Genomic DNA, 25,632 nt, shown 5'->3' with positions numbered 1-25,632 from the left:
AAGTGTCCTACTTCTGTAATGTTGCTGAGTCAGCAGTAATGATATATTTAATGATTAACAAGCTGTCTCCTTCACTTCCTTACAGAACCACAGCTTTCGTTATCATGGAGTTAGGACTTTATCCCTGTACTTTAGTTTAACCCTTATGAGGTACAGTTATTGCTGAATATAACATGATATATGCTGATATTTTATATTAATTATTTCTTGTGTGGGGGTGGCACGGTGGTGTAGTGGTTAGCATTGTTGCCTCACAGCAAGAAGGTCCGGGTTCGAGCCCCGTGGCCGACGAGGGCCTTTCTGTGTGGAGTTTGCATGTTCTCCCCGTGTCCGTGTGGGTTTCCTCCATGTGCTCTGGTTTCCCCCACAGTCCAAAGGCATGCAGGTTAGGCTAATTGGTGGCTCTAAATTGACCGTAGGTGTGAATGTGAGTGTGAGTGGTTGTTTGTGTCTGTGTGTCAGCCCTGCGATAACCTGGTGACTTATCCAGGGTGTACCCTGCCTCTCGCCCATAGTCCGCTGGGATAGGCTCCAGCTTGCCTGCAACCTTGTAGAACAGGATAAAGCAGCTACAGATAATGCATGGATAATGGATATTCCTTGTGTGTCGCTTGTGAGATTCTGTCCAGAGAGCCATTTGTTAATTTCCAGTTAATGTTGTGTTTGTGTGTAACACAATGGTTATATTATTCTGTTTGGACAGTGATAAAATGTTTGTTACACATGAAAACCCTGTGATAGATTGGTGACCTGCCCAGGGTGTATCTTGCCTGAAGTCAGTTGGGATTGGCTCCAGCTTCCTCCGTGACCCTGATGGGGAAGCAGTATAGATAATGGATAGATGGATGGATGTTACACATTCAATGCTGTTTTGTAGGAAGAAGTTGTGGAGAAAAAAGTGAAAATTGGACTCTGAGTGTAATGTAACCAAAAACACATGGGAATGGCCTCGGGGGTGATTATTACTTTATGTAAATCATTCCAGTTTTTCCACAATGTCAGTATTTTTTTGAAAAACACAGACTTTAAATGTCAGAGAAATGTTTTTAGGTGAAACAACACCACTGTGTTAATCCTGATCTCTTCCAGTATAGTGATGGGAATTTCAGTGACATTTTATTTCTATGCAAAATGTCATTTACTGACTTATGTCTGTGTCATAAATGTGTCACATATGATCATAAGAGTATTACTGTTAATCATCCTTCAGCCGTCATAATATTCGATGCTATAACTTTAAGTTTATTGTAGTTACCATGATTTATGATCAGCGGAATAGTTCATAAAACTGTTATAACACATTATAAATGGCTACATTCTGTCATAAAACCTATGTTAACTAGGCTACAGAGCACTGTGAGACAGCGTTAGTGAATTATTTTTAGCAATGTTTAAAGTTTGAGCTACAGGATTGTGAAACAATGGTGTTTGTTTCCACAGAAGCCATGACTGTGTCTAGTTTCAACTTCATATTTTAAAGAAATGGCGCTAGCAGCTCGAAGAGGAGAGTGAAATTCACCTCAGTGTTCAGCTCTGTAGCTATCACATGCTAGTCTAAAACAAGTAAAAGTAAATAATCACAAAACTTACAGCAGTATAAAACAGGAAGTGGTCTGTACTCAACACTGAAATAATTATACGCACAGTAACTACATTACAGTAGTGAGAGAGGAGTGTAATAAGTCGATCACATGCTCTTTGAGCCTTAATTTTGCCTTTTTATTTCTTTTTAATTTATGTATATTTGCTTCATTGTTTTAATTTACTTAATTATTTTTAAAGTATTATTTACATTTGTTTGTTTTGAGTAATTGTTTTTTTTTACTAATTATGCTTTCTTATCCTGTAAAGAGGTAGTCCGAGTGTGTGCGTGTGTGTAAGATTGACACATCGATGTTGCGTAAGCTCATGGTGGTGTGTGTTATTGTCTCTGTCTCAGAGGAGCATTCACATATCACATGTTCATTAGTAGCAGAAAAAAACACCCATTATTTTTCTGTAGGGGTGGAGCTCTGCCTTCTGATTGGCTGGGCTCTGTAGGGGTGGGGCCATGTTTACACTTAACTGCTCAGTGGTGTGATTTCTGAAGGATTTCTTACAGTAGAATAAACAGAAATTGTAATTTTTTTTCTGTAGGTGTGAAATATTTTTAGATATTTTCATATTTGGTATTTAATTAAACTGAACTTACAGAGACTCAATCAGTGGTGTGTGTGTGTGTGTGTGTGTGTGTGTGTGCGCGTGCGTGTGTCCTTCAAGTGCTCTGTGTGTGTGAATGTGTGTATGTGTTACTCATGAATGAGGGACGGTGGTCAAGTGACTTGGACCTGCGGAACGAAGTGGGCTCCACCAGAGTTCCGGACCGGAGCCAGAGCCAGCATCAGATCCGAATGCTGGAGGAAGAGGAGGAGGAGATGCAGGGAGGACATGCCCGTCTCCATCATGACCTCACAAACAACAACAGCAGAGCAGGAAAAGAAGAGCAAGAAGATGATGAAGGTTCCAAAATGGAGGAAGAGGATGAGGAAATGGAAAGTACCAGTGGAGCCTGTTCTCCTGAACTGATACGAGACTCATCATCACTGAGCTGCAGTCCCTCAGGTACACCCACACACCCACACGCCCACAGGTGAGTAATCCATTCTAGTAATGATGCAACACAGTGCTGTTGTGGGGTTAATAGATGTACTTCTAAGGTTATACATAAAGCAGCACGCGTTCTTCTCACTGAACATGATCCCAGAATTCTGTTCCACAGTGCAAAATTCTGCTCAAATTAGGTTCTGCCTTCCTTCTGAGATTGCTGAGAAGAAACTACATCATAGTGCACTTGAGTACTTCACTGCTTTTTCATCCTAATTGATTTTTTTCCCCCTTTATTTTGTTACAGTGTATTTTAGGGAGGCTGAGAAAAATACTGCAAAATATTTATTCTAGAAAAATGTCCGCTTTTTCTCAACAGGAATCATTCACAGGCTATAAACACTACATGCCAGTTAATAGTGTTTTAGATGTTTTATATAAGTACACTATGTATGTAGTTAATAATTAATTATTGTAAACGTCATGTCCTTTTCAGTTCAGCTTCATTCAGTCATTAAATTACATTACAGGCACTTAGCAGATGCTCTTATCTAGAGCGACGTAGAACAAGTTTGACCTAATCTGCATGTCTTTTGAAGCGGGAGGAAACCTACACAGAAACAGGGAGAACATGCAAACTCCACACAGAAAGGCCCCTGTTGGCCATGAGGTTCGAACCTGGAACCTTCTTACTGTGAGGCAACAGTGATGACCACTGCACCACTGTGCCATCATAATTTTAATTAATTATTTTTGGTTTTCCAAAGCTTGAAATGCAACATAAGTTTTTACAATAATTATTACAAAATAGTACACTTAGTGTTCAAAAAGCACTTAGGGTTCAGTGCTTGGATTTCTTTTAGTCAAGTGTACATTGAGAATCAGTGTGTTAATAGTTTTATTAGACGTCCTTTAAATGTGGCACTCAAACCTTATTCTGTGTGTGTGTGTGTGTGTGTGTGTGTGTGTGTGTGTGTGTGTGTGCGCGCATGCACAGTGTGTGAAGGTCCTCTGAGTCCTGAGGAAATCCCAGTTGGTCTTTTTTCTCCTCGCGATCTCAGTTGCTGCATCTCTGAGTCTCTGCGTGTGTTAGAGGAGAGAGGAGACGATGCTGCGCTGCCACACCGCCTCCATCAGGTCTCTATCCAACCACGCCTCTTCCATCTGCATCTGCTGCTCCATCTGAACCTCCTCTTACCTCTCTATCTGCACCTCCTCCATCTGTCCTGTAACCACAGGAAGTAGGCTTGCTTTGGGTGCTGCTATATCCCCTGTTGGTGCTGCTGCGCCCAAAAACACATTTATCCAAAATGAGCCTTTAACAGTAGTAACAATTTGTTATATCTTTCTGCAGAGCTGCAGTTTTACACCAGCAAGGTTCAGGCCAGTGGCATTCAGTGCATATGCTCATCTCATCTCATTATCTCTAGCCGCTTTATCCTGTTCTACAGGGTCGCAGGCAAGCTGGAACCTATCCCAGCTTACTACGGGCGAAAGGCGGGGTACACCCTGGACAAGTCGCCAGGTCATCACAGGGCTGACACATAGACACAGACAACCATTCACACTCACATTCACACCTACGGTCAATTTAGAGTCACCAGTTAACCTAACCTGCATGTCTTTGGACTGTGGGGGAAACCGGAGCACCCGGAGGAAACCCACGCGGACACGGGGAGAACATGCAAACTCCGCACAGAAAGGCCCTCGTCGGCCACGGGGCTCGAACCCGGACCTTCTTGCTGTGAGGCGACAGCGCTAACCGCTACACCACCGTGCTGCCCAGTGCATATGCTGATACTTTTAATTTATTTATGTTTTGTTATCTAACCTGCAGAGAAAGGCCATGTTTGTAGTTCTCTGATGTAGGGGGATACAGGTCATTTCGTTCAACGACCATTTCATCCAATAGTTAGACGTTTCGTCCAATAGTTAAGACATTTCGTCCAAAGTCTTTTTCATATGCACTATCAATTATTTTATATTTCAGGTATTTGTTCGAAAAAAGGAGGAATTCTCAATGGAATTTGACCAAAGCAAAACACTTTTTGCAGCGTGTAGTTTAACCACCTGCCACTCACCAAACGCGAGTTGTGAAATCTAATGGCGAGTAAAGATCTCCCGAGATTCGCCTTTCTTGGCGAGTGCATTCAAAACGATGGGTTCCTACCTAGTATTCATGTAAAATCCAATAAATATTTGGCAAAAACTCCTTCCTCGCGCATGTTGGGGGCCACCATTGCAAAATGAAAATGAAACCGGAAATGATGGGAATCGGCGAGTGTCAACTTCGGGTGCGTTTGGCTGGGGCCGCTTGTGGGGAGAGATCGTTTTTATTAGACCAGATTACATAGAAAATTTATACTCGCACTTGCCAGATATCCTTTTTTGGGGCCCCAACTATTATGTGGGTGTCAGTCCTGCGTGCTTTGGCGCGCGCACCTGAAGAACTCTCGGGCGTGCTCTGGACTCCGCGCGCTGAGCGGACTCTCGCACACACGCTGTTAAAAATCTTATGTTTTGTTTATTTCCATTTATTACTTTGAGACGCAGTCATAAACCTGCTTAATGCACTCCCTTAAATGAATTATGGTTTGTTTATATCTTGATCTTGTCGCACATATTGTCACCACATATAAAATAATTGATAGTGTGTATGAAAAAGGCTTTGAGAGTGCGTATGAAAAAGGCTTTGGATGAAATGTCTCATATATGTTATTTTTTAAAATGTTTATTTTTATTTATTTTTTAAATGCTGCCACCACATAGCCGCATTTGTCTTTAGAGACTGGGCTTTGGCTATATGTGTTATGTTCTTGTTTTTCGAGTCTGGTCCATGTACCTTTTGGATATTTGTTTTTCTTATTTAGACTGGCAATGAGCAAGTTACCCACTGAGAAAGTTGCATCTTTAATTTTTTCAGTCCCTCTCTGTAAAGCACTGTTCTTGGGAAAAGTGCATATTCATTTATACATATTTTATGAAAAAAGTATTTACATAGAGGAGCTGAAAAGATAAAATGTGCAAATTCCAGGTTATACAAAAACATAAAACAAATTTGGACTGCCAACCTAGAAAGGAAAAACGAGTAAAGTTATAGAGCTGCTGTGACACATTATTTATTGTTCCCATGGTGTTCAACACCATAGACAGCGTACAAGCACTGCGCATAGTTGTGCCATGCCAGTTTTTTTTTTTTAATGATGTTGGTAGTTAAGTATCTATGTGCACACTTTTATAACGTCATTCCTGTCAGGCCCAATTCTGCCCAGTTAAGTTGCCCACCCCCCACCCCACCCCCAAATTGTTCAGAATATGTTCCTTCATCCATTTCTGCTCCTGATGCTCCATCTACACCTCCTTCTTCCTCTACACCGCCTACTCTCACTCATCCAGCTACATATCTTTTCATCTCTCCATGTACACTTCCTTCTTTTACACAATGTTGTCTTACAGCAAATCTGAATAAGTCTTATTTTGTGTGTTACAGCTTGCTGAGTGTCTGGTGCAGGAGGAGGACTGTATCCTTACTTAATTACTCACCTAATCCTGCTCTACTGCACATTTATATATGAACTGTTACCATATTAATTATCATATTTTAATTCTGCACTTATATTTCAATAGTGCACATTTACAATTTCTTTGTGTATTATTTAATGTATAAAAATTCCTTTTGAAAGGATTTTCTGAAATTTATTCAAGTTAAAATATTAATTAGAATATGCTAATTGAGTGATGTAATCACTGTTACATGTTCCTGAGAGGTAATCTTTTAATTGAAGTGTTAACCTGCTCACTAATGGATAATTACTGGTGGTAATAATTACACAACAGTTGGTACACTGTTGTACAGTGATGTATCATAGTTTATTGCAGTGTATAATAGTGTATAGTTATGTACTCTCACTGTCCACTTTATTAGGAACACATAGACAATCATGTGACAACAGCACAGATCATGCAGATATAGTTCAAGAGTTTCAGGTAATTTTCACATCAAACATAAGAATGAAAAAAAAAAAAAGTGTGATCTCTGTGACTTTAACTGTGGCATGGTTGTTGGTACCAGATGGGCTGGTTTGAGTTTTTGAAACTCCTGGGATTTTCATACACAACAGTTTCTAGAGCTGTGTTTCTCAACTGGTGGGTCGCAGGCCCTTTAAGATTGAGTTGCGGACTGCTAGGAAGAAAACATTGCTAATAATAATGGTAAAGTATAACAAAAATGAGCAACCATTGAGAAATATGACAAAGCAAATTATTGTTTCAAAAAAGTAAAATAATAATAAAAAAGGAACGTTTCCTGTAACCGGTCATGTCCTGTTGTCCGTCCAATAAAATGCTGTCAATTTTGATGGAATTCACCTGCAAACAATTGGGGGGAGAAAAACTATACAAGGTAAATGAAAATATGATAAGTACGCCTTGTGCAGACCACCGTGTGCGGTGAGTTATAGGCTGTGGAAAGTAGGAAGCCATCAGTATTCATAAAGTATTTAGAGACAAAACACTCGAGCCATAAAGACAAGCCTGTTGGGTTTTATGTCATGTACACTGTTCAGGAGCAATCACTTCACACAACATACAAAGTTGCTCATTGCATTTCAAAATGCAAAAAGATCCATACAGTGACAGAGGATCTTGTTTTACCCACTGCTTTCGACATGACCAGAGAGATCCTCAGTGCAAATCTGCCACAAGTAAGTTGAAAAAAAAATCTCTATCTCCAGTGACACCATATGGAGGAGAACAAAAAAAGATGTACTCGAGGACATAAAGTAGCAGAAGTTAAAATGCATTAAGGCAAATAACTATTAGTGGAATTCCCCACGTGCAAAGCCCCATACTTAAGAGAATATGGTAATGCATTGACCTGATTTTCGATGGCTTTTGCGTCCGTACGAATGACGTATGTGTACCACCACATGGAACCTGATCATAAGTGCAAGGCAATGTACCTCAAGCACTTGACCACTGGACAATGAAATTTGTATCTTTTATTTACATAAGATAGATGGGTTTTTATCCAGCGCTTATTTTTAATTTGCTTTTTAAAAAAGTAATGTGGGATTATTTACTAATACATTTTATGGGAAATATTGATTCAAAAATAGTGTTTTTCATAGCGGGGAGTATATCTTTGCATTGTATGCTTATTTATTTACTTACTTACTTAACCAGCCTACCTACCTGAACAATTTCTTACTCTACACACTCATGTAAACATAATTGTTGTATAGTTCAATAGCAATTCTGAGCATCTTTCCTTAATTGTAGATAATCTAAAACTATCGCAGAGCGATAGCGATTAGTTCTTATGTCCGATAATATTCAAGGGTAATTAGAGTAATGATATGAAGTGAAAGCACTGGTTCACTGTCATCCTCCAGACACCCAGCAGAGTCAGACCATAATAAATGTCATGGTGTTGTTTCTGGTACATGGCATGCAAAGGCCAAAGAAAGGAATAAATATGTATTCGTAACTGTGATGCGTATCTCATTATTGGTATCACTGACAGTGATACCACATTATTGGTATCACTGTTACAAGACAATGCAGCAATTTACTGATGCGAAATACACTACACAATTCTGTGGTTCATGTACTATAATATTATTATTTTATTCAGGTTGATTTTGTGCCCTTGCACATATTTTGCTCATATACTCATCAGAAGTTCCGCTTTTAGGCACTGCCTAAATATCTATATTATACACTCAAACTAGACGAATTAACAGATGTACCCAATCATGCCATCCTGATTTTTAGACACTTATCAAAATGAAATAACATCCTCAGTCTTCCCATTGACTTGCACAGGCTATGATTTCAGCTCTGTTCTTGTTAGCTGTAGTTAAGTCTCATTATTATGTTCATGCATTTCATAGTTAATATTTCATATTGTGTGTACAATTTGTAATTCAATATTTGGGTCAGCGTTTGTTTTATTTGTTAGGCTAAGTAAATTGCACTTATTCTGAATTATATGTCTGCTTCTACTAACCCCATTTCCAGAAAAGTTGGGATGTTTTCCAAAATGCAATAAAAATAAAAATCTGTGACTTTGTTAATTCACATGAACATGTATTTAACTGACAAAAGTACAAAAAGAAAAGATTATCAGTAGTTTTACTGACCAACTTAATTGTATTTTGTAAATATAAATGAAGTTAGAATTTGATGCCTGCAATACACTCAAAAAAAAAAAAAGTTGGGACAGAAGCAAAATAAGACTGAAAAGTTTATAGGATATTCAAGTAACACCATTTTGGAAGATTCCACAATAAGTAGGTAAATTGGTAACATGACTGAGTATAAAAGGAGCAGCACCAAAGGCTCAGTCTTTGCTAGCAAGGATGGTTTATGGTTCACTCTTTTGTGATAAAATTTGTGAGAGAATTGTTTGTTAATTCAAAAAGAACATTTCTCAGTGCAAGATTTTAGGTTTGTCAAAATCTACAGTGCATAATATTGTGAAAAGATTCAGGGAATTCAGAGATGTCTAATTGTGTAAAGGACAAAGGTCGGAAAGCACTGTTGAATGTGTATGACCTTCGAGCCCTCAGGTGGCACTGCCTAAGAAACCGTCATGCAAATGTGACCAATATAGCCACATGGGCTCGGGAGTACTTTGGAAAACCGTTGTCACTTAACACAGTCCGCTGCTGCATCTAAAAATGCAACCTGAAACTGTATGATGCACGGAGAAAGCTGTTAATCAATTCTACGCAGAAACACCACTGATTTCTCTGGGCCTGAACTCTTCTCAGATGGACTGAAAAACAGTGGAAATGTGTATTGTGGTCAGATGAGTCCATATTTCAGCTTGTTTTCAGGAAAACCGGATGTCGAGTTCTCAGTGCCAAAGGTGAACATGACCATCCAGTTTGTAATCAGAGAAAGGTGCAAAAGCCAGCTTCTGTGATGGTATGGGGGTGCATCAGTGCCCACAGTATGGGTGAGCTTCATGTGTGTGAGGGTAACATTGATATATTGGGGCATATATTGGGATTTTAGAGAGATGTATTCATCAAGGCAATGTCTCTTCCCTGGAAGTCCATGCTTATTTCAGCAGGATAATGCCAGGCCTCATTCTGCACAGGCTACAATAGCATGGCTTCATAGACACAGAGTGCATGTGCTTGACTGGCCTGCTGCCAGTCCAGATCTGTCTCCTATTGAGAATGTATGGCGCATCATGAAGAGGAGAATCAAACAACAGAGACCACTGACTGTTGAGTAGCTGAAGTCTTGTATCAAGCAAGAATGGACAAAAATTCCAATTGCAAAGCTGCAACTCAGATCCCATATGATTAAAAAGTGTTATTAAAGGAAAGGTGATGTAATGCAATGGTAATAATGCCTCTGTCCCAACTTATTTTTGAGTGTGTTGCAGGCATCAAATTCTAACTTTGTTTATATTTACAAATGCAATTAATTTGGTCAGTAAAACTATTGAAAATATTTTCTTTGTACTTTTGTCAGTTAAATAAAGGTTCACATGAATTAACAAATTGGGGTTTTTTATTGCATTTTGGAAAATATCCCAACTTTTCTGTTAATGGTGTTAGTATATATTGGCCCATTTACATATTTATGTCATGTGAATCATTACTATTCAAAGTTCAAAGTCAAACTTTATTGTCATTCAGACCATACAGCAAGCAGTGCATGGCTGAAAGAAATTACATTTCTCCACACTCCAATGTGCTGGTATGTACAATAAACAATAAACATGTTACAGTAAATGCACACAAGACAACAATAAGAAAACATACTAGAGAGCTAGACAGACTTGCATATTGCACTATAAACACAGACGTAGACCAATAAACAGTGACAGTAGGGCCACAAACAAACATTGCATAGAGAACATATTGCACACAAAAAAATGGATGAGAACCATAACGCTGGTGGGTGATGATAAAGTGCATAGTGATGGCATTGAAGTACAGAAATAATACTGCACTTGATTAAGCATGTGCATTAGATTTTAATAAACTTGATATTTTCCACTGCAAATACTTGTGATGTACAACCTTAACAACCCAATATGTAAGCTGATTTATTTCCAGTTATTGGAGATAATGAATGATTCTTATTCAATTTTATTTGGTCTATGAAATGGATAATTATTAGTATCATTAATAACATTATCATGCAAAATTAATAAGCATTTCTTCATTTTACTTCCATATGATAAACAACTTTAGTGTAGTGTTGGGTTGTGACTTGCTGTGCAATATAAAATGTGGGTCCTGAAGCAAAACCAGTTGAGAACCACTGTTCAGACAACAAAAAACACTGAATGAGCAACTGTTCTGTGGGTGAAAACACCTTGTTGATCGAGCTGCCAGGAAGGATATAGTAACTCATGTAATCACGCTTTACGACCGTGGTGAGCAGAAAAGCATCTCAGCATGTACAAAACATCAAACCTTGAGGTGGTTGGGCAACAACAGCAGAGGATCACAATGGATTCCACTCCTGTCAGCCAAGAACAGAATCCAAGAACATTTGAGGACTGGAAAACACCAGGTGACTTTTTCCTAATCTTCAAATGTCCAGTTTGTGTGAGCCTGTGCCCATGATAGCCCCATATTCCTGTTCTTGGCTGACAGGAATGGAACCCAGTGTGGTCTTCTGAAATTATAGCTCATTCATTTCAAGGTTTGATGTGTTGTGCTCACTACAGTTGTAAAGAATGATCACATGTTTCTGCATGGTTTTATGCTTTGTGCTGCTGCCAAATGATTGGCTGACTAGGTAACTATCAGGAGGTGTACAGGTGTTCCTAATAAAGTGGATAGTAAGTGTATAGTGATGTACACCAATCGGCCATAACATTTAAAACCACTGACAGGTGAAATGAACATTGTTATCTCATTACAGTGGCACCTGTCAAGGGGTGGGATATATTAGGCAGCAAGTGAACAGTCAGTTCTTGAAGTTGATGTGTTGGAAGCAGGAAAAATGGGCAAGCATAAGGACCTTAGCAACTTTGACAAGAGTCAAATTGTGATCGTCAGATGTCTGGCTTGACGCATCTACAAAATAACTGATCTTGTGGGCCATTCCTGGTATGCAGTTATTAGTACCTCCCAAAAGTGGTCCAAGGAAGGACAACTGGTGAACGGGCAGCATGGTCATGGGCACCCAAGCCTCACTGATATACATGAGGTAGCCAAGGCCTAAAGGTTAGAGAAGCAGCCTTGGGCCCAAAGGGTCGCTGGTTCGATTCCCTGGACCAGCAAGAAAATCCATGACTGAAGTGCCCTTGAGCAAGGCACCTAATCCTCAGCTGCTCCCCGGGCGCATTTTGTGTGTGTGTGTGTGTGTGTGTGCACGTTAGGTGAGCCCGTCTGATGGAGTCCATGTCTCCAGGGGCCAAAGCTGTTTTGGTGACACAAGGGGGACCTGACCAATATTAGGCAGGTGGTTTTAATGTTATGGCTGATTGGTGTATAGTGGCGTATGGTAATGTGTAGCAGTGTGTAGTGATGTATATTGGTGTATCTTTAACCATGCTGTGTATAGATGAGAGAGCAGTGCACTTCCTCCAGCTAGAGAGACTGTATCATGAGAGAGTGCTGTCCAACATCGTTGCCCTGCAAGAAACATGGGGTAACATACATGCGTATATATTCATTCATTCATTCATTCATTCATTCATTCATTAATGCTGCTTAATGTTTTTATGCATTTTTTCTTTCCTTCTTTCTCTGTATGTCTCTCTCTCTCTCACACACACACACTCTCAGAGAGCAGGTGGAGGTGTAGGAGGTCTCTAGATAACTCCCTTCCTCACTATAATCTGAATTCAGAACATCTGGAAAAACTGAAACACATCTGCATGACACACAGACAGTGAGTACACATACATACACAGGATCACAAACAGAGTAAACTGTGTGTGTGCGTGCATGCGTGCGTGCGTGCGCGCATCCGTGTGTGTTCAGGTATCCATGGTGTTCACTGCTCTAACACGGCTATGGTTTGGGACATGGCCCATGGCACTGACTGTGCACACAAACACACAGGGTGATTGACACAGGTCTCCTTTGTGCCACCAAAACAGCTCTGACTCATCGAGGCATAGACTCCACAAGACCTCTGAAGGTGTGCTGTAGTATCTGATACCAAGATGTTAGTAGTAGGTCCTTTAAGTCCTGTAAGTGGTAAGGTGGAACCTCCACGAATTAGAATTGTTTGTCCAGCACATCCCTCAGATGCATGATTGGATTGAGATCTTGGGAATTTGGGGGCCAAATCAATATCTTGAACTCTTTGTCATGTTCCTCAAACCATTCCTGAACAATTCTTGCATTATCCTCCATTATCCTGGCCGCATTATCCTGATGAAAGAGCCCATTGCCATTAGGGAATACTGTTGCCATGAAGGGGTGTACTTTGTTGCAGACCATGTTTAGGTAGGTGGTACGTGTCAAAGTAACATCCACATGAATGTCAGGACCCAAGGTTTCCCAGCAGAACATTACCCAGCGCATCACACTGCCTCCGCTGCCTTGCCTTCTTCCCATAGTGCATCATGGGCCATCTCTTCCGCAGGGAAGTGACACACACACACCTGGCCATCCACACAAAGTAAAAGAAAGCGTGATTCATCAGACTAGGTCACCTTCTTCCATTGCTCCATGATCCAGATCTGATATTCACATGCTCATTGTAGGTGCTTTATACCACTTTTGGTAGGTACTAACCACTGCCTACCAGGAACACCTCACAAGACCTGTTGTTTTGGAGATATTCTGCCCCAGTTGTCAACCTATCACAGTCTGGCCCTTTCCTCAAAGGCACTCAGATCTTTATGCGTGCCAAATTTTCCTGCTTCCAACAGGTGCCACTGTAATGAGATAATCAATGTGATTCACTTCACCTGTCAGATGTTTTAATGTTGTGGCTGATTAGTGTATATATAGTGTGTGTGTGTGTGTGTGTTTATAAGTCCTAGGCACATGTAAAGAAATGCTGTAGACCAAAAATGCCTTAAAAATAATTAAATGAAATGTTTCAACATTTAAAAAAAATACTAAAACAGCAGTAAGCCATAATAAATTTAACAAAGTCAATATTTGGTGTGAGACGACCCTTTGCTTAAAAAAATAGTAGTCTCAGGTACAATGAGTGTAGTTTTATAAGGAAATGAGCTGTAGGTTTTACTGAGCATCTTACAGAACCAGCCGCAGTTCTTCTGGACACTTTGACTGTCAAACTCGCTTCTTCATTTTGCACCAAAACCCAGCAGCCTTCATTATGTTTTCTTTTTTAATCTGAAAAGTGGTCTTTTATGTAATATGCTGCTCAGATGCAAACTTTTCTTTTTCTGTAACATTTAATTTTGTGCTGGAAAACAAATGTTTGAAACTCTAAAATTTCATAAAATAGAAATTTCTAACAAAGTATGTATGAAAAAAATAGGGTGCCTAAGACTTATGCACAGTTGTGTGTGTGATATATATATATATATATATATATATATATATATATATATATATATATATATGTATATATATATAACATATATAAAATATTTTGTGTGTGTGTGTATGAGAGTATGTGTGTGTGTGTGTAGTATGTGTTTGCGTGTGTGTTTGTGTGCTATCTGAGCTGTGTACTAGAGTTTCAGTACTGAGGGAAATGTGCATTGCTAATATTAGACTCTGTGTCTCTCTCACACACACACGCAAAGGAGCTTACAGCATTTAAAGTACAGTAAACAATTTAAAAAGAGGATTTTATTTTATAAAACTTTGTAATGGACTGTTTTATGTCATTTCCTGTTTTGCAGACCAACATGGAGCTCCGACACGGTGAGTGTGTCTGTGTGTGTCTTTCTGGCAGTACACCGGTGTTCTCTTCTGCCAGTGGATTGGAAATCAACTTATTGGATATTTTCAGTCATTATAAACAAATGAATTATTTTATTGCTGCAAGTTACTTATAAGATTAATCAGGACACTGTTTGGTTTCTGCATGTAGAATATCGTTACTCTGTGTTTAGCTGCTGGTGAGCAGGGCGATGGAAAAGGGGAGGAGTGTGAGCCCCCTGCCGGGCAAACAATTCCCACCTCTTCCCAATGATATTGGTACAGAAATAAAACAGACAGCACAACTAAAGCTTTTTTGATAGTAAAACACCATATGCACTTGCCACAATAGGTTTATAAAATTTTAAACCTAATAGGTGAGTTAAAAAAAAAAGAAAAATACTTATGAAAAGCTGCAAGTTCTTAAAGCCCTGAGTGTTTACTTTTATAGGAGTTATTAACCACTACTGTGGAGTCTGACATCACAAATAAATTCAATGCTGAGCACGGGCACTCCCAAAACAGACAGAAATTCCCATTTTTGGCCTCTGGTAAAAAGTGTTAAAACACTTTTTTTCCAGATATTTTTTTCAGTGTGTTATATTTAACAAACGCTTACTGTCTCAGTTCTTCATAAAATGTTTATTAGTGATGTGTCTCAAGCCAGTATCTCACTGGGCTGCGACAGCTTGTGACAAATTGCAAATGTCATTCGCGAGAGAGTTTCAAAAGTGTCTTGAAACATTCACGGGGCTTCTCAGTTTCCTCGCATGAGTCGCAAAGTGTCGCTCCTTCGTCGCTGAAATTTTGAACATGTTCAAAAAATTAGTGCGACAAAATTTCTCTCAAAATAGCCACAAATGCGTCCCTGGTGTTGCAAAGCCATCGCGAACCCTTCTCAAGTCAGTTTCCGTGAGGCTTCCTCTACTTCCCTGCCTGCTGAGGGAAAGCCGGGCTGCTACAGCCTGCAACTAGTTAGAGACACAACAGTTGCGGTAAAATATGCGAATATCAATTCAGTGTGATTCCAAGTGAAAATTGTCACTAATTCGCATATTTTATCGCAATTGTTGTGTCTCCAACTAGTCGCGGGCTGTCGCAGCCCAGTGAGATACTACCCTCAGGGTAACCGAGGTTTATTTAATATTTTATTTTCTTTATTTACTCATCTATAATGCTAACTAGCTAGTAAGTTCTGTATGTTATACACCAGCTACCATCACATACAATATTGATTACACATTCTGATCTGTTTCTGACTGGTCCAACAGCCAACCAATCAGAAGACAGTTGTATTATAATTACAGCATACTCACACACTCTCTTTCTCTGAGCATGAATAATTTATTATTATTATTATTATTATTATTATTATGCACACTTGAAATGCTTGCCTGTTGACCTGTGTGTGTGTGTGTGTGTGTGTGTGTGCTGTTCAGTGTGAACTGATACACAGGATCAGTGTGAACAGTGAGAGCTGTGAAAAGAACATCACACCAGAATCTCCATGCAGCGACAGTGAGTTTCCTACACACACACACTCGCTCACACACACAAAATATCCACCGATGCATAAGAAGCTGTGTGTTTTTTTATGTTTGTGTGTGGTGTGTGTTACTTGAACATCACGTGGCTCGGCATTGGGTTGCACGACCTCATTTCACTTTCTCTCACACACACAAACACACTCTCAGATTAGCTGTCATGTATTAATAACATCAACTGCAAAATTATTGGCACCTTCCTTTAAAAAAACTTAAGCAGAAATTAATGTTTCAACTGAGGGATATCTTTATAGTTTTAATTAAAATAATATTTCAGCACTTTTTTCAAACCCAAGTTTTCTTTAGTTGTGCAGTTTTTCTTTAAAAAAAAAAGCAATTGTTATTTCTCTCTCTGTCAGAATCAGGGATGTTGGAGCAAGATGATCTCTCTCCCAGTGAAAGTGGCACTGCCTTTTTGGCCCAGCAGAGGGAGCCTACACATCTCTGTGACTCCGCCTCCAGCCTTCCCACTTCCTTTCCTCAAGCCCCACCCACCTTGGTAATGACAGAAAGCTCCTTTCCGGCATCTATCAGAGAGGAAGCTGAGAAACAGAGCAAGAGAGAACAAGAGACTGAGGAAGAGAAAGAACAAGAGACGAAGAGGATACATCAAGAAGTTGGAAAGCAAATGGAGCCTGGAGGAAGTGGAAAGGAGGCGGAACCTGGAGGAGGCGGGATGGAGGTGGAGCCTGCAGAATCTGACCCAAAGAGAGAAGAGGTGATGAAAGAAGTAGGAGTGGAAACAGTGTCTCACACTGAGCTGGATAAAGGAGCAGAGAAACAGGAAGAGGAAGTGGAACAGGAAGAGGAACAGGAAGAGGAAGTAGAAGAAGCTCTGGAGCTTGAGGAGGAGTTTCAGAGGCCAGAGGATGCCGTATTGGATGACCTCGCCAAACGCATCCAGGTGGAGGAGGTAAGGGAGAAATCACTTAAATCCAACAGGAAAAATGCATAGGCTTAAAAATACAGTATAATAAGTTAACTAGCTTAAAATAGTTGTTTAAATTTGCTTAAAATACAATAAAGTAAACCGAAATGAGCAAATAACCATAATTTAAATAATATTAAAAAATAGTATAAAAACACTGTTGTAGTAATTGTTAAAGTTGAAAATGCACATAAAAGCTGAAAACACACACACACTGACATTTCCTCAACAGTGTGTGTGATGTAGTCAGACTACAGTGTGTGATGTCACCGTGATGTCATCCGGCTGAATGAGTGCACTGTGAGAGATGCAGATTTCTCCTGAGCTGCTGTAGTGACAATGAACTCTTTCAGCAGGATAACCAGCTCAGAAACAGATCACATGATCAGTGCCGTCACTCCCACTGGACTGAAACAGTGAACACGTGACGCAGCACAGAATAAAACCCAAGAATGCTGCGGGGACCTGGTCACATTATTTTATATATACACCTAATTTGTGAATTCCTGATCGAATCACCCATCCTGATAAATACCTTGACCTGGCGGTAAAGAGACAGCGAGTAACCGTGTGTTAGCAGGAGATTCAATTAGAGTTCAGCTCCATGTGAGGATTTGTGTCTCTCACACAGATAAAAAATGGAACGTGTTGTAAAACTGATGGAATAATCACAGTTCTCTGTAGAGCACTCAGACTGACTGTAGTCATACTCTGGGGTTCTCCGGTGTCAGCTTTGATCTGTAATGGAGCTTTAATGGGTATTTGGAGGAAGTGTGTGTGTGTACCTTTTGTTTTTAAATTTTACGTTAGCAGTAAACTAAAATCACATGAGCAGCAGATTACAGTAACTCCTGTAGTACCTGATCTCCCGTAAACTCCCAAATACATTTCCCTAATTTCCAAGTTTGAAGAACAGAAGGTAGATCAGAAAGTAGAGGAGATAGAAAAAGACAGGCGTGTGTGTGTGTGTGTGTGTGTGTGTGTGTGTGTGTGCTTATAATGTGGTGAGTTTTTATCTCTGGTTTATTTTTATTAATATTGTTCACCAAGCCGTAATGGCAATCCCTTTTAACCCTATTATTTTAAATTTAGCACACTAATGTGACATAATGGCATATTTCATTTTGATGTGTGTATGGTATAAGGTAACTGACCACACAGAAGTGTTTATGTGGTAATGATTAGTGGTAATGACTGAGCAACAGTACAGGTGTAGGTGGTTTGAGTGTTTTGAGTGATGTTATAATGTTTAATTTGGACAAAAACACACAGGAGTAAGTGTTCTGTTTTGTTCTTGGTGGTGATGAGGAAATTTATGATTTGGTGAATAATGTTTATATTGTAGCCAAGATGATGCACTACAGCCGACTCTGAAACTCACTGATCACCTCACTGTCTGATTATAATAACATCATCATAAATAACCTCATCATTCTGAACTAAAGTCAGTTCAAATATAAAGTCGGGTATTATTTACTGTCTCCATCTTTTCATTTGTCAGCTCCACTAACACTGACTTTTTAATTCGGCATTAATGTATACAAATATTTATTTCATATTTACTTTGTGAATGACTGACTGTTATCTTCTTTCACTTCACCATGATGTCATCTTTTAAGTGTGTACAGCACTTTGTACTGTATTATTATTATTACACTGGGCGGCACGGTGGTGTAGTGGTTAGCACTGTCGCCTCACAGCAAGAAGGTCCGGGTTCGAGCCCCGTGGCCGGCGAGGGCCTTTCTGTGTGGAGTTTGCACGTTCTCCCCGTGTTCGCGTGCGTTTCCTTTGGGTGCTCCGGTTTCCCCCACAGTCCAAAGACATGCAGGTTAGGTTAACTGGTGACTCTAAATTGACCGTAGGTGTGAATGTGAGTGTGAATGGTTGTCTGTGTCTATGTGTCAGCCCTGTGATAACCTGGTGACTTGTCCAGGGTGTACCCCGCCTTTCGCCCATAGTCAGCTGGGATAGGCTCCAGCTTGCCTGCGACCCTGTAGAAGGATAAAGCGGCTAGAGATAATGAGATGAGATTATTACACTGCCACCTTGTGGATAAAGTGTGTGTGTGTGTGTGTGTGTTTGAACACAGGTAAGCTTTGCAAGTAACCTAGCCTAGTAAACTAGACCCACCCGCCTAGCGGCCAAAAATACTTTTGCCTACGAGTGGGTCTAGCCTCGGACCATATCAACAACACACCCTGGGCATCAAATCGTGCCCGCCAATCACAACGCAAGGTTTTTGTTTGGATTCTTTGGGTGGGCTTTTGCAGGAGTGACGACAAGGCTGCGCGACGCTGGAGAAAGCACAACAGGAAAGATGGCTACGGGCTAGTGAACAGCGCTAGTTTGACTCCGCTTTGGAATCAGTTTTAGAAGAATTAGACTTGGAGTTTTCGTTGAAACATGAGCAGGAAGAGGCTCTCCGCTCATTCCTTTTCAAGAAGGACGTTTTCCCTGTTTTGCTGACTGGCTATGGCAAAAGTCTGATCTACCAGCTGGCTCCCCCACTGCTTTCTGTGGCTCTGACTACGTCACAGTCACTGTTGCGCTGATTGGTCAGAGCGTTGGCCTATACGCACAGAGACAGTTTGAAAGACAACGGGTTGTTCCTACCCACACCCTTCAGAAATGCCTACGACCGAGACCAGACTAAATATTCACATTTAGTCTGGCTTGCCAGGGTACAAGTAACCCTCACATGCTCTACTACAGCCATGTTGCAAAGACACACAGTGTTCATTGACTCTTTACAAAGTGTTTGGATCTTGTTTTCTTAAATTTGTTATTGCATCCAAATAAAAGCATTTTGTGTGTGTGTGTGTGTGTGTGTGAGACTATTTTGGTTTTATGGGTGTTGGAATTTCTAACACGATGTTCTACAGTCTCTCTCTATCTGTCTTTCATCTTCAGATCGCTCCTGCATCAGGCCTCGTCTCCATCTTAAAGAGAAGGGTGTGTGATGGAGGAGATGACAGTTCCTCCACCAACAAACCCCTCACTAAACGCAGAGTCCGCTTCCACGTTCCTGAGGATGGCCTGGAGCAAGGTACACAAAGTGTATTTATCCAAAAAGAGCAACATTGGTGTCCATGTTGCGGTGTTTGTTTATGTGACAGAGATAATAATTATGCACATCCGGCTACATAATCATAAGCACACACAGTAATGAAGTATATCAGGTCTGTTTTGTGTGTGTTTATGTATGTACGGTATGTGTATATACTGTGTGTGTGTGTATATATATATATATATATATATATATATATATATATATATATATATATATATCCTGTGAGTTAGAGAGTTTTATTAAATTTTATTTTTATTTCAAAGTCGTGACGAGATACACTACCAGTCAAAAGTTTGGACACCCCTACTCATTCATAGCTTTTTCTGTATTTTGACTATTTTCTACATTATAGAACAATACTGAAGACATCAAAACTATGAGATAACGTGGAACTTATATGGAAGTATGTGGTAAACAAAATGTTTCGTATTTGAGATTCTTCAAAGTAGCCACCTTCATGACGCTTTGCACACTATTGGCATTGTCTTCACCAGCTTCATGAGGTAGTCACCTGGAACGCTTTTCAATTAACAGGTGCCTCGTCAAAAGTTAATTAGTGCAATTTCTTGCCTTCTTAGTGCGTTTGAGATCAAACAGTAAATAGTAAATAATATACAGTAAATAGCCTTATCCCACAACTGTAGTAATCCATATTATATCAAGAACCGCTCAGCCAAGTAAAGAGAAACAAGATCCATCATTACTTTAAGACATGAAGTGTCTTTTAATTAATAAAAATAAAGAAAAATCATTGAATTAGAAGGTGTATCCAAACTTTTGACGGGTACTATATGTCAATTACAAAGTGTATTTATCCAAAAAGAGCAACATTGGTGTCCATGTTGCGGTGTTTGTTTATGTGACAGAGATAATAATTACGCATATCCGGCTACATAATCATGTAGCAGCGCGACATCCCCTTCATATCTGAAATGTATCAACGGTTGTCTGCCCTTGGACAATCCAAACACAGCAATTATCTGTCTCTTCACTGTACAGATGAGGTGGGCGGAGACTCTTGGCTCCTGCTGCTCCTTTTGTGCTTGGTTACTGTGGTGATCAGCATTGGTGGGACTGCCCTGTACTGCGCATTTGGCGATGCCCATTCGAGTGTGTGTACAGACTTTTCACACAACATTGATTTCTACATGGGGAAAGTGCAGCGCAGTGTGAACGACATCACACATTTCTTCTCCTCCTCTAGCTCATAGCCTCCATCCCTCCATTTTTCTTTCTCCAACTCTCACTCCATCTGTCTCTCTACCTCTGCCAATGTCTCTCCATCAGTATGGAACAGAAGATCCACCGGTCGAAAGATGAGAGATGGAATGAGAGCACTGATTTTTCAGGTCTGACTGGTTTAGCAGGTGTTGATGATGTCACAACTCTGTACTGGTGTTGATGATGTCACAACTCTGTACTGGTGTTGATGATGTCACAACTCTGTATCGATGATGTCCCACGTTATTTCCAGGTGCAACATGTCACTCAAAATCCCCCTTATTTTAAACTTATTTAAATTAGATGTGATTGAGAGAGAGTCATATTTCTGCAGTTTTTATCTTGGCAGGAAATTAGCATGTACAGATTTCGAGATATCAAAGAGGGTGGAGCATGTAGCATTTCTGACAGCAGTTCTTTTTGCTTCTTAGCATAAAACATCTGTTTTAATGACAAAATAATTGTTTATCTATCATTAGCTTGCTACCAAATTGGCTCGTTACATAACATCACACGGCTACTGCTACAGCCATAATGTTAAAGCTGGCTAAATAAAATCGTTAGCTGGCTAACGTTAACCCAATGCTAGCCATTACGTTGTGTAATTACATTGTGTATATCTAGACAAAGAAGGCTAGTAGTGATGTCATACTATCAAGTTTTGTGATTGGTTGATCGAATTGAACTTCAGCTCCACTCATGACAAAATCAGTATGTGCGGGAATTTATATCATATATTGCTACACACTTTTAAATCTTAAATATTGAGTCTTAGCATATTAGTAATAGCAATTTCAGTTTTTTACCTTGATCATTATCATGACACTATGGAGAAAGTGAAGTATGTAATGATAATGATGCATAAATTATTTGTGACAGATTTAAGTGGTTAGGATTAATATATGTTGTAATATATGGGACAGAAAAGCAATATGTACTAATGTTTTAATGTAAAGATTTTAAGAGTAGTGGTATGAGGAGAGACACTGTGTTCTGTAACACTGTTTTTGCTACATGTACTTAATATATATTGAGATCTGAAATACATTTTTTACCAAGAGTTAGGATGTTTTTGGGAAGTGAGGACATTTTGGCTGGTCCTCACTTCTTCAAAGGGCTGTTTGAGGGTTAAGACTTAGTTTTAAGGTTCAGGTTAGAATTAGGTTGGGGTTATGGTAAAGGATGGGGTTAGGTATTTAGTGGTGATGGTTAAGGTTATGGTAAGGAACTATCGAACACATTGTGTCAATGAATGTCCCCACAAAGATAGAAGTACAAGTGTGTGTGTGTTTTGTGTTTGATGGGGGTGCGATGTTTCCTCTACGCTGTGATCAACAAATAAACACAACACATCTATATTTGACCCTACAGTTACAGGAGGAGGCTGCAGGCTAAATAACGGCTAACAGACTGTTCCACACCTGCAGCAGTGTAGCTTATAGCTAGCTAGCAGGAATGCTGCTCAGTTAGTCTGAAGTTTAACAAATAATTTATAATCACAACATGCATCAACTTCATCAAAATGAATAAATAAATGAACTAATCCTTTTGCTTTCAAGCACATCTGCCTCTTTGCTAAATAAGTTCAAATGTACATCACTGTTTATGTACATCAAGGCTAGTTTGCCTGTTTAAGGGTTAGTTAACGTTAGCTCATTTGCTATAATGCTAGTACCTGGATTTGCCTGTTTACTGTAATGCAGTTTCACAGTTTGATCCGTTTGCCATTATGCTGTTTTTCACGTTAGCACATGTGCTGTAATGCTAGCTTGGGTTTTAGCCTGCTTATTTGAATGTTAGCTCCTGTGTTAGCCCATTGGCTGTAATCCTAGCTCCTGTGGGTATTTATTGATAGACACACGTGGAGATTAGATACATGGTCAGCTGTTTGGATCAGATTAATTATTTTACAGTATTTAATTAAATATAAATTCTAATAAATCACGGCTGAGGCTTCGCGCCCCCTCAGACTGAACACGTGTGTGATGCCTCACAGTCTCACAAGTTCACAGGTTTTATTTTTAGTTTTAAATTTTTAATTAATGTTTACTTTTTCTGTTATGTGTGTGTGTGTGTGTGTGTGTGTTATCGTCTGTAGTGTAAAACAATTGTGTGTCTTAAATTTCTCTGAGCAAAGAACACATGATGTCTTAAAACCTGCTGGATTCCTTTTCAGTAGAATCCCAGTTTTGGGAAAGAGATCTGATTATTATTGTAATTATTGTTCTGTTAATTTGCACTCGTCCTCTGGCCGGCTCAGACGGCGGGGTTTCCGATATTTATTTTAACGTAGGACAAAAATCCAAATCTGAATTTATTTGTTCATAATGACGTCTGTCCTGCTTTGTACTTCTGTAAATGATTAGTGTGGTTTATTTAACCTACTCAGATTTAAGTATAAATTATCATTTGTTTAAAAAGATTCATTTTACACTAAAATATTATTTTGATGTATAGAATTGTAAATGTCTTTATTCTGTCTTATTGAGTGTCAGGACTCGTCATACAGTGGTGCTTGAAAGTTTGTGAACCCTTTAGAATTTTCTATATTTCTGCATAAATATGAGCTAAAACATCATCAGATTTTCACACAAGTCCTAAAAGTAGATAAAGAGAACCCAGTTAAACAAATGAGACAAAAATATTATACTTGGTTGTTTATTTATTGAGGAAAATGATCCAATATTACATATCTGTGAGTGGCAAAAGTATGTGAACCTCTAGGATTAGCAGTTAATTTGAAGGTGAAATTAGAGTCAGGTATTTTCAGTCAATAGGATGACAATCAGGTGGGAGTGGGCACCGTGTTTTATTTAAAGAACAGGAATCTATCAAAGTCTGAGCTTCACAACACGTTTGTGGAAGTGTATCATGGCACGAACGAAGGAGATTTCTGAGGACCTCAGAAAAAGCGTTGTTGATGCTCGTCAGGCTGGAAAAAGTTACAAAACCATCTCTAAAGAGTTTGGACTCCACCAATATGTAATATTGGATCGTTTTCCTCAATAAATAAATGGCCAAGTATAATATTTTTGTCTCATTTGTTTAACTGGGTTCTCTTTATCTACTTTTAGGACTTGTGTGAAAATCTGATGATGTTTTAGGTCATATTTATGCAGAAATATAGAAAATTCCAAAGGGTTCACAAACTTTCAAGCACCGCTGTAGCTCAGACACTCAGCAAGGCAAAGCTCCACTCTGATTGGCTGTTAGATTCCGCCCAGTAACCAGTCAGAAGGCTCTGCCTGATAGTATGCGTGTGGATGGATGCTGTACTGGGCATTACTGTGTACATCATGTTGAATCATGTTTTCGTCTGTTATATCATGTTTAAGACGGGTGTTTTTACTGAATTATCAAGTGCTTAGAACCGCACTGTCTTTATTACTGTTCATCTACATATTCAAATTAAAATAACAAGGAGAAGAAATCAGATATTAAAGAAAACCTTTAAGTCATGAAAAATGTTACTCCAGGCACTTCTGCTTTTCTGTGTACACTGCTCTTTTTTTTAATAAATTATATTTATTAATGAAATATCACTCAGCTCTTCTGTCTGGTTCTAAGTCCTCTATATGATTTTACCCCCTCCCCGTATTGTAAAAAAATATATATATTAAAGGGGACACACGAGATCAAATACAAACAGTTCTTAATAAATCAGTTTTATTGTCAGAACTGAAGTATTTGTTTTATTTTACAGAACTTTATTCCAAATTTCAGCATTTTTTTTAATTAACATGATTTATTTAACAGAACAAATTTACAAGTCCTTTTTACACAAGTAATTCTCAAAGTGGATTCTGGAATTTATTTATTTATTTAATGTTTAAGGGATGGAAGTCACAAACCATGATTTTAAAATGATTATATTTTAATGATAAGTTATAATAATCATCCTATAGTTATTCATGTAATTTGAATATAATGTGTGTAAATAAAAGAAGGAATAAAAGCTATGCCTTCAATCAATTCAAAATATTTTTAAGTAGAGTCTAAATATTTAAGTAGTAGTAGTAGTTATTATTATGTATTTTGTTTGCTGCACTACAAACTTTCAGACACTTTGCTGAGACATAAAACGGTCAGTTCTTGAAGTTGATGTGTTGGAAGCAGGAAAAATGGGCAAGCGTAAGGATCTGAGTAACTTTAATAATAGACTAGGTCAGAATTGCAAAAAGGGGCTTAAATAAGGAGTTGCAGGCATTTGTGAGTAAAAGTTGGCAAACAAACTTTTCTAAAGGTATTTTTTGCGCTGAATCCATTTTTGCTGTTTGCCAAGCTGTATCTCATACGTGGAGCCCAGTAGAGGGCACATTTGCATATTTCGAGTATTTCAATATAAAACTCTTCAATGTTGAAAAAAGTTAAATAGCAGAAAGTTGCATATACCTCTTGGCTAAATAAGTACCAAATTTGGCTTCAATTGGGTGAAAGGAACTCTCAAAAACA

The 25,632-nt window shown here is 39.1% G+C and overlaps 1 protein-coding gene across 3 annotated transcripts in view; it reads left to right on the top strand.

Moving 5' to 3' along the window:
• The window catches only part of cnsta (consortin, connexin sorting protein a), a 30,010-nt gene extending 6,281 nt beyond the window's left edge, over positions 1 to 23,729 (top strand). For all 3 annotated transcript variants that reach the window (XM_060933846.1, XM_060933845.1, XM_060933848.1), the window contains 10 exons: positions 2,260 to 2,601; positions 3,581 to 3,720; positions 6,074 to 6,104; positions 12,127 to 12,213; positions 12,351 to 12,456; positions 14,399 to 14,420; positions 15,857 to 15,935; positions 16,321 to 16,874; positions 19,800 to 19,935; positions 20,959 to 23,729. In XM_060933846.1, the coding sequence (XP_060789829.1) occupies positions 2,295 to 2,601; positions 3,581 to 3,720; positions 6,074 to 6,104; positions 12,127 to 12,213; positions 12,351 to 12,456; positions 14,399 to 14,420; positions 15,857 to 15,935; positions 16,321 to 16,874; positions 19,800 to 19,935; positions 20,959 to 21,170 (1,674 nt within the window). In that variant the 5' untranslated portion in view covers positions 2,260 to 2,294 and the 3' untranslated portion in view covers positions 21,171 to 23,729. The remainder of the gene's footprint in view (positions 1 to 2,259; positions 2,602 to 3,580; positions 3,721 to 6,073; positions 6,105 to 12,126; positions 12,214 to 12,350; positions 12,457 to 14,398; positions 14,421 to 15,856; positions 15,936 to 16,320; positions 16,875 to 19,799; positions 19,936 to 20,958) is intronic.
• The last annotated feature ends 1,903 nt before the right edge of the window (positions 23,730 to 25,632 follow it).

The sequence above is a fragment of the Neoarius graeffei genome, chromosome 11 (genome assembly GCF_027579695.1).
Source record: "Neoarius graeffei isolate fNeoGra1 chromosome 11, fNeoGra1.pri, whole genome shotgun sequence".
NCBI lineage: Eukaryota > Metazoa > Chordata > Actinopteri > Siluriformes > Ariidae > Neoarius > Neoarius graeffei.
This window is presented reverse-complemented; position numbering and strand designations above follow the sequence as displayed.